The sequence below is a fragment of the Eurosta solidaginis genome, chromosome 3 (genome assembly GCF_040869045.1).
Source record: "Eurosta solidaginis isolate ZX-2024a chromosome 3, ASM4086904v1, whole genome shotgun sequence".
In the NCBI taxonomy this organism is placed as follows: Eukaryota; Metazoa; Arthropoda; class Insecta; order Diptera; family Tephritidae; genus Eurosta; species Eurosta solidaginis.
The window spans coordinates 277,342,276-277,358,940 of NC_090321.1; the positions used below are offsets into that span (position 1 = coordinate 277,342,276).

At 34.1% G+C, this 16,665-nt stretch overlaps 1 protein-coding gene across 3 annotated transcripts in view; it reads right to left on the reverse strand.

The window, feature by feature from the left end:
- Positions 1-280: 280 nt before the first annotated feature.
- stw (straw) overlaps positions 281-16,665 on the reverse strand; it is a 309,777-nt gene continuing 293,392 nt past the window's right edge. For all 3 annotated transcript variants that reach the window (XM_067776618.1, XM_067776621.1, XM_067776619.1), the window contains exons 7-10: positions 16,293-16,488; positions 16,013-16,225; positions 4,874-5,104; positions 281-4,493 (exon numbers count right to left, since the gene is read on the reverse strand). In XM_067776618.1, coding sequence (XP_067632719.1) covers positions 4,345-4,493; positions 4,874-5,104; positions 16,013-16,225; positions 16,293-16,488 — 789 coding nt within the window. In that variant the 3' untranslated portion in view covers positions 281-4,344. The remainder of the gene's footprint in view (positions 4,494-4,873; positions 5,105-16,012; positions 16,226-16,292; positions 16,489-16,665) is intronic.

Genomic DNA, 16,665 nt, shown 5'->3' on the forward strand with positions numbered 1-16,665 from the left:
ACTTGAAGTATGCATGTACCGAAAAGTGATTATTTTCACTGTGAAAAAAGGTCATCTTAAATTTTAGGAGCTTACAGTTTTCAACAAATATATATAAAAGTTGCAAAGTATTAAACCTAGAAATATTTAAATGATTTGATCTGTTACCTAATTCGTGCTTGAAAAGTAGACTTACCTTGGTATGCTGAGAGTTTATTACGTACTTCAAATGCATGTATGTACAAATAATACATATCATTTGAATATTATTTACACGGGATTATTAACATATACGAGTATGTAGTTACATCAATATTTTTACTAAAAAATTATATTTATTTATTAAGTTAATTATTTTACAAATAAAGTACATTTTTATATTTTTACAATTTTATACGTTTTTACAAGGGATTCTCAAAATTTTGTTTATATGTATCATAAATGTATATAGGATACGGCAAATAGTTTTGTATATAAATTCAACTGCAAGTTTAGTTGTTGTTGTGTCGTTGTAGTATTTCTTGTTTTTTTGTGGGTGATATTTTTATTGGTACTTATTATTTGGCGATTGCACCGGATGTTACTGATACTTCGATTCAAGCATCCCTCCAGGTACATACAGTCAGTGTAAATATACAAATATTTTACATAAAAATGCGTTTTTCATTATTTGGTTAATGTAATGCATTTTATTTTTAATAAGTGAAAGTGAGTGTCTATGTATATGGTAATGCGATTAAAGCAACTCTGTTATTTATGCATAAATTATCTATTTTTTCCATCATACACTTAACTTCGTATATGTGTATGTAAATATGTATTTACATGTGCATTTTTCGCTTTTAAAACTTTGTATGTAAGAATTATTGCATATTTGTTGCCTGGTCTATTGGGGGAAAAACTTAAATGGGGAACTCAAGTTCTAAGCAATCATTACTATGACATCTTTTTAGGTATTTATGTACATCAATCTTGATTTATAGGAATGTTCGTAATTTTATGACCGCCACTGTAATAATAATTCGCGATTAAATGAATTTTGTTTTTGTTTTCAAATTTAATTCTATAACTTTTTGCATACAAATAAACAACGCAAAAATGTATTGAATTCTTCATGTAATAAAAGGAATTAATTTTTACATTCAGCTGTTGGTTCTTTACATTTAAGGAAATTTTAACTACATACAAATTGAAAAAAAAAAAAATAATAATTAAAAGAGGGCACAAAACTTAAAGCAAGTGTTTACGTAAAGAGCAAGGCGAATTCAGTACCAGGTCATGATTCAATCACAAGAGGTTTGCTCGACAGACACATTTTTTGAAAATTGCAGCCGTTTTGCTCCCAAATCGAATTGACATCGGTTAACTGTGTTGTTTCTTTGCGAATTTTTGAAAAATATTAGTGGTAGAAATAGGAAGCATTTAGTTTACAAATACGCGATAAGTACTTAACTGCATAATTCCTTAGAACATTTATTTTAATTTTATGCTGAATTTATTAACTATGCCATGATCTATTAGTGTGGCTGAACATATGTTTTATGAAAAGTACGGACACCAAGGAATCATGCCCTTTCGTAAACCTATGAACATACGAAACCTAAACTAATTCAAAATTCATCGTTCAACGTCAAAACCTCGACTATTAAATCGATTCACGTAAAATTGTCATTAGTAAATAATGGAGATGCCATAAAGAAATGTACACATTGGGCATGTTAACTTATTCAGGTAAAAGTCTAGAACAGGAGTCTACTGCTAATACGCGTCCAAAAATATCGAGAGAGGTGACCTCGACAACAATAATCCTAAGGGGGAGAGACAAATTATATCTCTATCCGGAGATATTTGCAGTTGAAGTTGGTAATTTTCATGTGGTTGTTGTAATGTTTTTGTGCACTGAAAAAGATTTTGTGTACAAAGGGATTTTGCACGCATTTAATTTGATCCCACCTCATTGGTGGATCGGCCAGGGTAATTTTTTATAAGCTCGGCTGAAGGCCGCCAAAGCAACCCGGGGTCATTTTTCGGTTTTTCGTCAATATATTTTGAACGAGCTAAAATTTTGATTTCCGCCTTCGAATTATTGTTATCGAGGTCAATAAGCATCTTTTGACACTTCTCCCGATATTTATGGGCGCGTATTAAAAGTCGACCTTCTGTTCTATTAATTCCGTATGTTCGGAACATTCGTCTCTATTTTAGAACTTGGAGAATCGGTTTCTAGTTTGAATATTATGCATATTCGGACCTCGTGAGGTAGTATCAAATGAACGTATTCCGAGTATTCTAAATTAACGGTTTATCAGGAACGCTTCCATGAATACTTAACGGAAAAGAGCTTTCCGAAATTTCAGAATAAAAAGGTGAATACTCCCTGTTAGCAGGACCAAACAAAAGCTTAACTCTTCTGTCAAAGTCAAGGTAGGTATAAAGTTCTAAGACAATAAGCCATTTTCTTTTATTTTTGTTTTTGTCAGTTCATTGCGGCTGCTGAGTAGCGTATCACCCAATGTCGGCTGCCTCTTCAAAATCATGCTATCTCCAAATATTTTTCAAAATTTTCCGAATTCAGGATTTGTCACAAACCGCACTATATTGGAGTTAGATTGAAGAACGATTCATCTCAGAATACTTTTCATTAACTACCTCTTATGACAAAATGCATTGAACTCATGTAGGGAGTTTTGGAAACAAATTTTGAAATAGTGTCATTTTTAAATAAAATTCTAACGTACGGCATTCTTCAAACAATTTCTGAAAGAAGGACCAACCCAACATAACACGAAATATTTAGACGAAAATGAATTATTTCCCCAAAAGCTTTTCGCATTTACAAATTTATTATCACTACTAATATACTAACAAAGATACTTGTCTACTACAATTTCACTGAAGTGGATTGAATTATTGTTCCTTACTTCGTAAAAGCAACCCGTCCAGATTTTTCAATTTGGGAGTGTCAAAGATCTGTCATCATTGAAGAACAAACCTCTAGTAATTGAATCATGGTACCAGGTGTTGTTATCCCAACAGCTGATTGCTTCTTCTTGATTATTTTCCATACAAAGCCTTGTACAACAATATGTCAGTTAATCGAAATCAATGAAAATTTTCTTTTGACTTAACATTTTTCTGCACGGCGAATTGGTTGGATTCGCCTTGATGTCTGTTAATCGAAGTCAATGAAAATTTTCTTTTGATTTGACATTCTTCCGCACGGCGAAATGCTTGAATTCGCTTTGCCAACACCTGGTATGGATTCGCCTTGGTAAAGAGCATGAAGCAAGAGGAAGCAGGGATATTCCCTGGAATAAATAAAAATCTAAGCAACTTAATTATTTACAGTCATCGTTAAGCTTAAAAAAATATAAAAATAAATTAAATCAGTTTTCATCATGGCTCGTTAATTCGTTAGTCGGAAGTTTTCTAAGCGTATTTTGTTTTTATAAATTGTATTTGAATAAATTTCTAACAAAAAAGTACACACAAAATTACTACCGACTAACGAATTATCAAGTTGGTTGTGAATACCGCTAATGAAGAGGAAAAAAAAAACAAAGTTTAGTGCCAAACAAGTCAGCATAAACTATTTTGGTAAAAAAAAATTATATACAATAACAATATTTATTATAGTTATGTTTAGTTTTCATTTATGACTGCTGCGCATAAATTGACGCCTTCAAATCGCTGCCGCTTTCACATCCATTTTCCGCTTTAACGCAGGGTCTGTCTTTTTATCGTAATCGGTTGACCTCTCGAATTGATGCGTGCGTGAGGGCCATTCATCTCATAAAAAGTTATATGGGTTGTGTGTGCCTATCCCGCAGATACATTTATGAAAGTCTTATATTGGAAAAAAATTTAAACTTTAAGCTTTACTAAAAGGCTCGTATAAGCACAAACAAATAAAATTTCTTTTCTCGTTTTTATATTTGTTTGTGGATAATTTCGTTCTAAGTAATCATTTTTGTAAATTTCTCTTGGTTAAGCGCTTGATAGACGCATAGTTCCAATACTACCAAAACACTATCAACTTGCGAGCTTTTGTGAGCTTTTATATTTTTTAAAATTATTTTTGCTTTTACTAAAAACGGCTTATTATCTCCCATTACCAATCAATATCTATTGCTTTCTTAAACTTTTCTTTTTTCAGTAGCTATACTTTTGTTGTGCTTTTTATATCAAGAGCTTTCGTTTTTCAATATAAAAAAGCACACCGATCATTATCATAACGTCTTCATTATCTTCTGTTGTACGTTTTTTATCTATTAATATTTTTACTATAGTTTTGTTTTGTTTTACTTTCTATATGCTAGTAAAAGTCTAGAAAGAATTTGGCACCTCTTTGTTTATGTATTACTATTAGTTAATTGGTATAGGCGCTTTGTGATCGCCACACGTTGGGAATCCTGGTGGCACTGGCGGTAAATCGGCATTTGTGCCCACTTGTAATACCAGATTCATACCAATTGTTATGTGGAAGAGAAAGTGACAGTGGAAGAACCAGAAACCTGTGGATGAAAAATGAGTTCGTCAATGTCATATAAATAAAGCAAATAATTGAAAAAGGCTTTCCAAAAAGCCATTAAACATTTGCACTAAATATACTGCAAAGTAATAGTAAGACTTTCATAAGCAAGTTATGTTATTTAAAAAGCTATAGGCTGTTTTCTCCTTTGAACTTGAAAATGTTTCTGCCCTATACACACAAATTTTGTTAACAGAAAATGTGTGTATTTAACTGATAAACCTAAAAGTTTACTTGAAAAGACGGCATTAGACCAATGAAGCGAAGTAAGCGTTTAACGTAGCTTATTTAAACCAGAGGTACTCTCAAGAGCTTTCTAGAGCTTTGGAAAGCTCAATAATTAACTGACGATAATTAACTCACCAGGATTATCCGCTCTGAAACGCAACACAACATAACCATTATTTGGCACTGGTATTGTATCTTTAAGTGGTGGTAAATTGTATTGACGGTGCAGCAGACCGCGTCGATCTAAGTCAAGTGCGTGTTTCAAGTTAATCTTCTTCACATTAGTATCGGGCGAACGTCCAATACCGATAACGTTGTAGCTATAGCCGTGCAAATGGAATGGATGTGATAAGTTTGGCTGTTGTACTGTGGAAATGGAAGTAAAAACAAAAATTGTCAAAAATACGGATACAAAATTGTTCAATAAGAATATTAATTTGTTCAAATTATATTGACATTATTTTTGATAATCCAAATTGAGTTGATCGGTGCATTATTATTAAACAACTAGTTATCAGTATGCGTGGTACTTTGAAATATGTACCGATACTGCAAACTAAACAGAAATTTTCGAATCTAGTTACGTGCAAGTAATATTCAGTTTTCCGTACATACGATCACGGAAACCTACTCATATGTACGTTAAATATAATAAGCTCCTGGGGATATGTTTACGCCTGGTATCAAGATCCCCCAGTTTAAAAGAACTTTTGCTTCTATGATAATATTTTGAAGGTATGTTCATTTCAGACTTGTACATTGCGTAAACTACCTACTCTCTACAAACTTTTTCCGAAGTAAAGTATAGCTCGCTGACACAACCACGAATGTTGTAACGCTAACCATACAAGTCAGAAATAAGTTGCTGCACAGAAGGAATAATCTTACATTTATTGCCTGGTAGAGCTAATTACCAGTTCTACTTGGGATCTAAACTCTGGCGAATTTTAAGCAGAACTTCGCAAAACTCTCATACACACATAGGGCACATATCGAAATTGTGCCCTGCTTTTGGTACATATATATACATTAGGCCGGATCGATTTGTGGGGAGGCAAAAAAATCGCCCATTGCTCTGTGAAAATCATATTCTAGGGATCAAAATAAGAAACTTTGCCGAAGGAACCATACCTCTAAAACGAATTCTGATGTCCCCCCTTTGGGTCGTAGGGGCAAATTTTGAAAAATCCCACTTTGAAATGCCTATGTTTTTTTCTTTTTGGAGTTTATTTATCTCTTTAGAAATTTATTTAGTCAGAACATATGTAAATGAAAAAATGAATTTAACTTAGTAATAGAAAAGAAATTAAAAAAAATTATTAGAAATTAGCGTTTTTACAACCCCCTTTTAAAACCAAGGCATCACTGTGATGCATTTGCATGTCGTAAACATAGTTGTGTGGGTTTTTTATTCAACCGTTTTAAAAAATGAAGGTATCACTGTGACACAATTGCAGATCGTAAAATTGCTTGTGTTGTTTTTTTTAAGCCACCACAAGACACATCAGGTATAACTGAAATTGCCCCTACCCTAATATACGTGTGTATATCGATTTTTCATTGAATAGAAAAGTTTGAGCTATCTACTTCACTTATATTTAAATAATCCAAAAATGTGGTACGGCTAGGATCTTTTATCTCCTGATGTTCTTAAAATGTACCTCATAAGTGCATTACCGAAGAGTTTTGTTGGTGGATACGGAATCAAGTAATATCGAAACCGCTTCCGAGGTGCTAATATAACGACCTCAAATTTAATTTTATTTTTAGTAATATCTCTGCACCACATTTTGGAATTTATTTCGGAAACTGGTTGAGATATTTTAAAAATTTCATATCCATGTTGTACAAATACATTTGAATAATATCCGGATCCATATTTTGGGTTTCAAGACCCCAGCAATATAAGGTTTTGAAATTTATCTTTATATTTAAGTTCAACCCCGGCTGATGCAACAGCAGAAGTTGCTATCAATTGTATGAAGTTGTTTCCGAGTGGTGCTAGTACAAACATACAGACAGACAGAGAGATTTTAAAAACAGCTGATTTGGTATACTAAGGACCCCTGCTACAAATTTTTCTGAAATATCTTCATTTATTACTTTCGTAAGTTTAATGCGTATCCAAATAAACCATACTCCCCACCAAATGAAAACGGCAAGGGAATTTAAATCGCTTTCGACCTGGCCGTTTCTACGCCCAACAGCTTTGTGCAGCCTTGCCTCCTATATAAATAAGGGAACGTTTGAATATCACAGTCGCTCAGTCAGGAAAGCAGGTGTATGACCTCCACCGCATCCACACACAGTCGGTGAATAAGTTTGCTGGGTCAAACCAATCACAATGAAGCACTGTTTATAAAACAAACAAGTAAAGTTGTCTAAGTTCGGGTGTAACCGAACATTATATGCTCAGCGTGAGCTTCAATTGTACATTTCATTTCAGATAAATTACTTTTCTGCATAACACGTGTCACCGCCCATTTAAAAAAAAATTTCTCCCCATTTCCTCTTACAATAAAACCTGATAAGTAAAATATCACTGATTCAAAACTATTTTTTGCTAAGTTATAGCTTATTATTCTAGTCTACAACTCTTTTAAACTTGTTTTATATCTAAGTTACCGTGGTCTTTAACCGATCCCGTCCATTTTTCCTAGAAATATTTTCTACTATAGGGAAAATTTGTGTACCCAATTTCATTACGATCCGTTAACTTTTCTTCGAGTTATGGCTACCGAAACTGAGAAAATTGCTTACTCATAAAAGAGTCGGCGCCACGCCGATTTGAAATTTGTCCTATTTATTGTTATAAACCCACTTGGGAAACGAAATACCATTGATCTAAAGCTCTCTTTTGCAAAGATATAGCTTATTTTATTCGTCCACGACCCTTTTAATAATCTTTAACCGATCTCGTTTATTTTTTCTATAAATATTTCCTGCTGTAGGGAAAATTTGTGTACCCAATTTTATTACGATCCATTAACTTTTCTTCGAGTTATGGCTACCGAAACATAGAAAATTGCTTACTCATAAAAGGGGCGGCGCCGCGCCCATTTTTTTAAATTTGCAGTTTGTCCTATTTACTGTTATAAACCCACTTGGGAAACGAAATACCATTGATATAAAGCCCTCTTTTGCAAAGATATAGCTTATTTTATTCGTACACGCCCCTTTTAAAAATCTTTTATATAAAAGTGGGCGTGGTCCTTAACCGATTTCGTAAATTTTTCATCAAAGAATTCCTTATAGTAAAGGTAACCTCTCTGCCGAATTTTGTTACGATAGGTTTAACGATTTTTGAGTTTTGATTAATGTTTGTAAAATTGATTTTATCACAAGTGGGCGATGCCACGCCCATTTAAAAATTTTTTTTCAAATTTTTATCAAGTATCTCAATATCAGTCCACATGTAAAATTTCAACATTTATTTACTAAATAATCAGGTTTTTTGTGTTTTCCTAAATGTTATATACATAAAAAGTGGGCGTGGTTATCATCCGATTGCGCTCATTTTCAATACCTTCTATTCTGGGTCTAGATAAGCTCGTGTACCAAATTTGGTGAAGATATCTCAATATTTACTCAAGTTATCGTTTAACGGACGGACATAGCTCAATAATGATTTTGATATATGTAAGTCTATATCTATCTCGATTCCATTATACCTGTACAACCAACCTTTATCCAATCAAAATTAATATACTCTGTGTGCAAAGCACGCTGAGTATAAAAAAAAACCGCTTTGCAGACCTTTTTATACTGGTTTAGTCGTAGGTTGCTTTGAAATAGTCGCAGCCTTTCATTAATTTAAATACATACAGATAAGAATTCCACGCTGTTGATACAAAGGGGTTATCAACTGTCCAGCTCTGCATCCGATTAGCATCAGTTCGAAGATAGTCATTAAAACTGTAGTGCGAAACCATCGCGTGATTTTAGATTAAACTTGTATACCAACACAAACGTAGCCAGATGATAATGACCTGAGCAAATCCGCGGCATAACGCGATTACTCTCGATTACGTATAACAGCGATGCACACAATAGCTTCGTGCAGCTCCGTAAAACTACGTACTTGTTTCTAAAATTTTGATGTTGGTTTTTTCGGGGCGTGAACCCAGGATATTCGGTGTGGATGGCGTATCACGCTACCATCACACCACGACGGCCGCCGTGAAATTTGTAAATAGCTTATTCTTTTCATTCTGAATTTCTTCCAAAATTTTCCTAAAATACACATTTACCTGGGTCGATTTGTATGGACGAAAGTTAACCGATATAGCGTCATCGATTTTTCGGTAGGATTTGGGCTCAGGAAAAAAACTCCCACTACGCATACCCAAAAAAATAATTTTCGAGCCTGCAAAAAAAAATTACGAAAGGGTAAATTTTTCGACCAAAACACTCCCCAAAACCCAAAAAATATTTTCTTTTCTTCAAAAAACTGTTGTAAAAAAGTTGGCGATAACAGTTTTTTGAAAAAATATTATTTGGGTTTTGGGGAGTGTTTTGGTCGAAAAATTTACCATTTCGTCATTTTTTTTGCAGGCTCGAAAATTATTTGTAGTGGAACTTTTTTTCCTGAGCCCAAATCCTATCGAAAAATCAATGGCGCGATATCGCTTAATAAATCGACCCAGTCTAATACACATGCAAACAGGGCGCTTATAAAGAATGCTCTACCGACATTGCACGCCACTGACAAAAAAAAAAAAAAAATGCATTCATTTCGCGTACGAAAACTACAAAATTATAGATAAAGTTGTTTACAACAATATCATCGGAAATGCCTTTGGCTGTAGGAGTTTGCAAGTACACGCTTTTCAACGGCGTTGCTTTTTAAGTATTTCTTTTAATGTATAAAGTTGTTTAATGTTTTTCCAATGTTAGCTCTTTTGTTTTTGGTCAGGCATTACGTGCTATAATTTTCTCACAATTTACAATTCACATTTCAGATTTGCTAATTTTACAAATTTACCATAAACGATAATTTGCGCTGAATATAAAAATGTTAGCTCGTGGGTGCCGCCGTAGTGGTATTTACAATTGTTGTATTACTGTATATTTATAAATTTATACATTCATATATTTATACTTGTAATCGTTTTACAATCCACGCGCTTTTGTGACTATGTAGATTATGATTACGAATGTTTTTTAGTATCCGGTTGGGTGGCACCTGGCATGACTGCGAGGTACTAAGTAAGTATAGTGTGTTGTTTTAGCTTATCATGATAATCGATTTTAACAGTGAATTTGTAGTTATACATTAAATGTAATAATGATACTATTCAAAAGAAACAAGGAAAATATCACAACAAATTAAAGAAAACTAAAGCAGGCGCACTCTATGCAATAGATAAAAAATAAATTCAGCTGTTGAGGCAATTGTTGATATATGGCTTAGAAAAAGGTAAACTGATGCTTGTCGATCTGTGTTACATGAGTAGAAACTGATGATCAGCGAAATTATGTGTACTTCTATTTATTAATAGGAGTTCGGTATTTAAAGAAGCAAGAATGGATTGAAAACTACATTTCTAAGCGCCATTTTGGAACAGATTAACTTTCGTGTTTTCTAAAAGATGAAAAAGATGGTCCAGCAAGCCTTATTTCTTTTTTATTTGTTGGTAACAAGATATCTTTGGAGCTTTTGGAGGATGTGTGCAGCATACTGAAGTTATTAAGCTTCGGTGCCTAAGCATGCATCAGTCGTTATAAAACGAGCAACAATTAACAATAACATCTTGAAACGCCACAATTTCCTCTTCTAAGACTTTCATATATTTCTAAACAAATTACTAGAAATATGTGTAGCGAAAATCATCTTTTCGACGTCCCCTTTCTGAAAAGCATTGTGGCTTTTCATTTGTAATTTTACCGCATTGCGTTATCACGCCCAATTTTTCTGTATAGAGCTTTGAGGAATGTTAAAAATTGTGCCATCGATAATTTTGAAATACAAAAGTCGACACGGTGCATTTAATTTGCATTTAAAATCGAACTCATTTTGATTTGCAAGAGTAACTCATACTATAATATTTTCGTTGACACATCGAAACTGATGGTGACTCAGAGTCATTGTGTGCAGACCCAATACTTTATGCAGACTTTTTACTGTAATTAAGAAACCCCGACATATATTGCGGACGGGTGTGAAAACCTCAATAGTGAGCGCTGAATGAGTAAAACATTTTTCCAATCAAAAAAAAAAAAATAATAATAATATAGTTTCAGATATTGCCTTTTTCTCCAATAAAGACACTTCATATTCTCAAATCTGACGGAAACGAACTTCTATCGACACAAACAGTATTCACAAAGAGGTCTTAATAGAATTATTATAAAAAAGCTGTATGTATTGATGGTACCATTGTGGAAAAAACAAGTGTGATATCTTATCCGTCTACTGCCTGACAGGATGTTCAATATGGCTACTTTTTAGCTTTTTGGCAGAGATTTGACAGGATGTTCAATATGGCGGGCCATACGGCCGGCTATATTCAGTGGGTGATTGAAAGCGATACATGATGAGACCACGAAAGTCACTACAAAAATCAGGTGTTCCATTCTATTTGTCTATGCCGAAGATATCACACTTGTTTTATCCATGATGGTACTGTGCTCATTAAGCTTATACAAATAAAATAATTAAAACAAATTTTTAAGTTAAACAGTTTCATTGAAAACAATACTTACAGTAAGTAATAGTAGTACTAAAAGCTAGAAAATAATTGAGTAGGCCCTAGGTACTAGTGCGTAAAATTTCTATTGATAGTCATAAGTAAGACCAACTGAACCTTAATCAGGTTATGTTACGCCTCATATTTTTACAAATTTCACGCGCCCAACTATTTTATTTTACTGAAAGATTAACGCCCTAGATTGATGAGGAGTGTGATTGCTAGTACCTAAGACCCACCTAATTATTTTCTAGCTTTTAGTATTATTATTACTTAATGTAAGTATAGTTTCCAATAAAACCGTTTAATTTAAAACTTTTTTATTATTTTATTTTCAAGTTAATAGTCTTTATTTAATTGCCTATTATTTCTCATTCTGTTGAGTTCATTTAGTGACTCATTAATACAAGGACCCTTTCCTGACAATTTGTTACAATCTTAGTCCTCACTACATAATCCTTCCAAAGACTTTACTCGACTCGGCGCCACGTGTGATTGTCCCTCCTCGAACTCCAAAGTGTTTTGGTGTCACTTCTACCGGACTGTATGTATTATGTGTTCCAAATATGAGCCAAATCGGACCAAAAATACGATTTTTTGAAATATTTCGATCCATGTGCCACCTATCGGAGTTTTTTTCTTATTATTGCATTGCCATCGTGTTCTGAACTATATTCCAAGTATCAAGCTTTTATCTTATCGGGAAGTTACTTAAATTTCAATTACAAAATTCGTGCCGGCCAGCCAGCCTGTCAAGTCAAGCTAAATAAAACTGTTTAAGAATGTCTCCCGCTCTTCATAGTACTTTGAAACGGGCACTTTGAGCGAATGTCAATCAGTTTTTCTGCAAGGTATGAAACCTTAAGCGTCATTTAGAAAGCGGGAAAAGTCAAACAGAAGTCTAACGAAGATGATGTTTCAGTAACAATAAGTAGGAAACGTCTGCAAAATCTCAGCTCGCTGATGAACTACACACTCAACTTCACTAATGACTGGGCTAATGAAGCCGGGATGTCCACTAAAGCAACTTACGGTTTTGCTAAGGGTGGACTGGCTGCTCCGCTAGTACCTCACACACACTAAATGTATCAGACAGGCTGATTGTGTTTGGGAGGAAACCGATAATGCTATAAGTTAACTTACGGCTGTCCATCTTAAACTCAGCTTTGAAATACACCGACTACTTCAGGGCAGCTACGGAGGTTTTAAAATGGCAAAGCTCTGGAAGCCGCAGCATAGTACAGTGACTTGCGCATTGGCGAAATACTAAAACTATCGGCTAAAGGCGACGCTTTTATGGATGGATATATAAAGGCAGAGCGTAGTTAATTACAATCAGCCTCCAACCCGAAAGGCACTCAAATTCCTATGTTAGCATGCAGTTAATATAAACAAAGCATTTTTGTAAATTTAAATCTTATTATGAAATAACTTATGATCTCGTAAATGCAGATTGTGAAGTTTTCTTAGTTCGAACACCCACCAAATTTCGAAAAAATCAAAGAAGATATCGTTAGTCTGGCGAAATATATGAACCATTTTGTTCCTGTCCGTATTAAAATTGGAAAATCTTCGCCTAATTTTGTAATATTACGCAAAGGTAAAGTAATTCGCAGCGATAGATATCGCCGTGGCGGCCACCGTGGTGTGATGGTAGCGTGCTCCGCCTATTACACCGTATGCCCTGGGTTCAACTCCCGGGCAAAGCAACATCAAAATTTTAGAAATAAGATTTTTCAATTAGAAGAAAATTTTTCTAAGCGGGGTCGCCCCTCGGCAGTGTCTGGCAAGCGCTCCGATTGTATTTCTGCCATGAAAACCTCTCAGTGAAAACTCATCTGCCTTGCAGATGCCGTTCGGAGTCGGCATAAAACATGTAGGTCCCGTCCGGCCAATTTGTAGGGAAAAATCAAGAGGAGCACGACGCAAATTGGAAGAGAAGCTCGGCCTTAGATCTCTTCGGAGGTTATCGCGCCTTACATTTATTTTTTTTTTTTTTTTTTTTAGATATCGCCGTGACTGACTGACTGTGATAACTTCATAAACAATAACAACAATCACAGCTCTCGAAACAAAAAAAATCAGCTGTGAAAAAATTAATAAATTAATCTGTGAGTTGTGATATAATTCAGCAGCAACTTATGACCCTATTTAAGCTCAAAAACTGCAATTTTGATAAAATATACCCACATTTATTTGAAACAAGATTTAGACCATATTTCCACTCTAAACCCGAAAATGGACAACCAAAGCAAAAGTGAATAATCGGCTCTGATAACACTCTTCAGCCATAGTCACGGATAGTAGTGGCTTTCGTTACGCAGACCAACAAAATTTGACAAAATTTCAGACTTAGAAATGAGTTAATACTTTTCGAAAGTTTTTCAGTTGCTAAATCTGAAAATCGCATCAGATTTTTCTTTTTGATTCTTGTTTTCGACATATTCAAACATAAATGTGCCAAAATCTCTCAACCACGGGTCGCGAGAGAACTATACGAGTACTGAGTGAGTAGTATCGATACTTTTCCAAAAAATACTCGAGTATTTCGTACTCGATGTTTTCTTCCAAGTATTGAGTAAAGATCGATTACCAAGTTCCAATTGTCTACATGTTAAAGATCAACAAAGTTCACTCCATTAACAACATAACTTGAGTCTAAACTGAGATCCTCGACGATGCGGTAAAAACTCCGAATTTAACTTAGACCGACTGTTTTGATAAAGGTGGAATTGGAGACGATTTCTGCATATGGTGGTAAAAACTATGTGCTTATTGTTCAGAATCACTAACTCCAGTCAAATTATGAAAAGCTCTCAATAAAAATTCAACACATTTTAACTTGGGATGCATTAGAGCTTCTAGTTTACAAGATCGTCGACGATATTGGTATTGAAATTGGTCGAAATCAAATAGCCCACTTTCAAAAATGGAAAAAAAGAACAATACTTTGACAAATACTGATGAAGTGGTGAACCTTGACGAGTGAATAAAAGAAAGTTACGATTCCAACATAAATTTATTACAATCCGCATAAAGCAGAAGAAAATTTAAAACTTTGCAAGCCGTAAATCAAAAGCCGTTTATACCACTTTACAATTTGGCGAAAATATGGTTCTTGGTATTATATCAAAAGCGGATAAGGACCACGCCTTCTTTTTAAAAATGGGCCCACAGTATGGTAGTGCAAAGTACAAAAGTTAAAAAAAGCTAAATCGTTCTGATCCCCTTCTATTTAGTTAATCTCTCCACAAACCGCTAAAATCCATGGAAAAAGTACTTGACGCGATTTACCTTCGAGGGGATTTTGACCAAGCTTCTCTTCCAATTTGCGTCGTACATTTTCCTTACAAATCGAGTGGATGAGAGCTACATATTTAATGCCGATTCCGGACGGCATCTGCAAGGCGGATGCATTTTTACTAGAAAGTTTTGAATGCCATAAGTCGATCAAAAATCTTTTAAATGATTTAATAATTCGTGAAGTTTCTCTTAAATGTATCTTTAAAACAAATGTAAGAGTACACAAATGGGTATATAATGTTCGGTTTCGTCCAAACTTAAACTTCCTTATTTGTTTTTTACTATATTCAAAACATACGATCTCAATTAAAAAAAATTTCTTCACTTTTGTAGAAAATTCGAAGTACTCACTTGGATCGAGTATACTCGATACCTTTTCTGAGTATGAGTACTAGCAACAACTCTTTGCTCCGAGTATTTTATACGAGTAGCGGTATCGATACTTTCTTTTTTAAAATTCTATCACTAACCACGGCAACTAATATTAATTAAAATCTACATACACCGTTTAAAGGCACAATCAGTTGTCATATAATGATATAATGAATTTTAACTAGAATTCTTTATTTTTTTAGTGCAATTTAATTTAATTTCTAACGTCCATGTGAAACGAGCTTTAAAGTAGACTTCAAATTTGTAAAAAACTTTTGTATGGAAAAAATGTCGAAAGCCTAACAGTTGAAATAACATTTTTTCAAAACGTAATGAGGCCCTTTTAAAAACACAACTATATTTTCAGAGGACACTCAAGTTGTATGTGTTGTTTTCTAACAAAAAGATTTCGTGACAGAAAAGTGTTATAAGTATAACAGAAAAAGGTGTTTTAAGCACTTTCAGGTATAAAGCATCTCTAAAGTCAGAACCAGCTTCAAAATTCTGACATCGGATTCTGATCCAATGGACCAAAGGCTTTCAGAAAATTGTATATTAACTTCTTGATGATCTGTGTTATGAGAGTGTTTTTGAAAATATTTCAGGACCTGATAAAATAAATAGGTCTGAATAAACTGCACCAGATCCGTCAGTCAAAATGTTTTTCGCTGTTCTGAGTCCGAGTCTAAAAGTGTTAAGTAAATTGCTAAATTTACATTTTTATAACGATTTTTAGCAATTTGCATCAGATTCCAAATCAGCATAGCGAAATAAACGTCGGTATGTGGGTCTGGTGAAACGTGCATACCTATCGTTTTTTTTTTTGTTTGCCTGCCGGTGCAATCATTTGAATTTATTTTAGAAAATGTCTACATAATTATATACATATATTTATCTACACAACACTTACCTTCATCAACCATTACAATTTCAACAATTGCATTCAATGGTATATCAATTTTGTGAGTGCACATGCAATTTGGTCCACAGTCCGCTGGACGATTATCACCATTACAAAATTGTTCGGGATTAATTTCATGGAATTGTGATGTAAGCGGCGCTGGTGGTGACAAGTATGAGATTTCATCGATCAGTGAGATAACGTGATCGCCAGTTGGAGCAACTGTAGGGGAAACAAATATATATTATTAACATACTCACAGTTTATATTGTCAAGTTAAACAACATACCCAAATACCGATTGTAGGTGTTGGGCTGGAACAACTCTTCAGGACGATAAACATAGAAACGGAAAGGCAAGAAGATCTTTACATCGGGCTTCTCTGCTAAAATGCCACGATCGATCTCCAAAGCGCTCTTCAATTGACTAACGCAAACGGCATCATCTCTCGGCATATTACATTGTGCGTCCAGAGGATTCATGACCTTTTATTTATGTGTGTGTATGTTTTTAATTTTATATGCAACATTATTATTGAGAACAATTTCGATTTTTTAATTGTTTTATTATATTTTCGTTATGCATGATTATTTTTTTTTTTATATTTTATTTGATTTTTAATTTAGTAAAATCATTTCGTATAGGCATTTTGTGGTGCATTT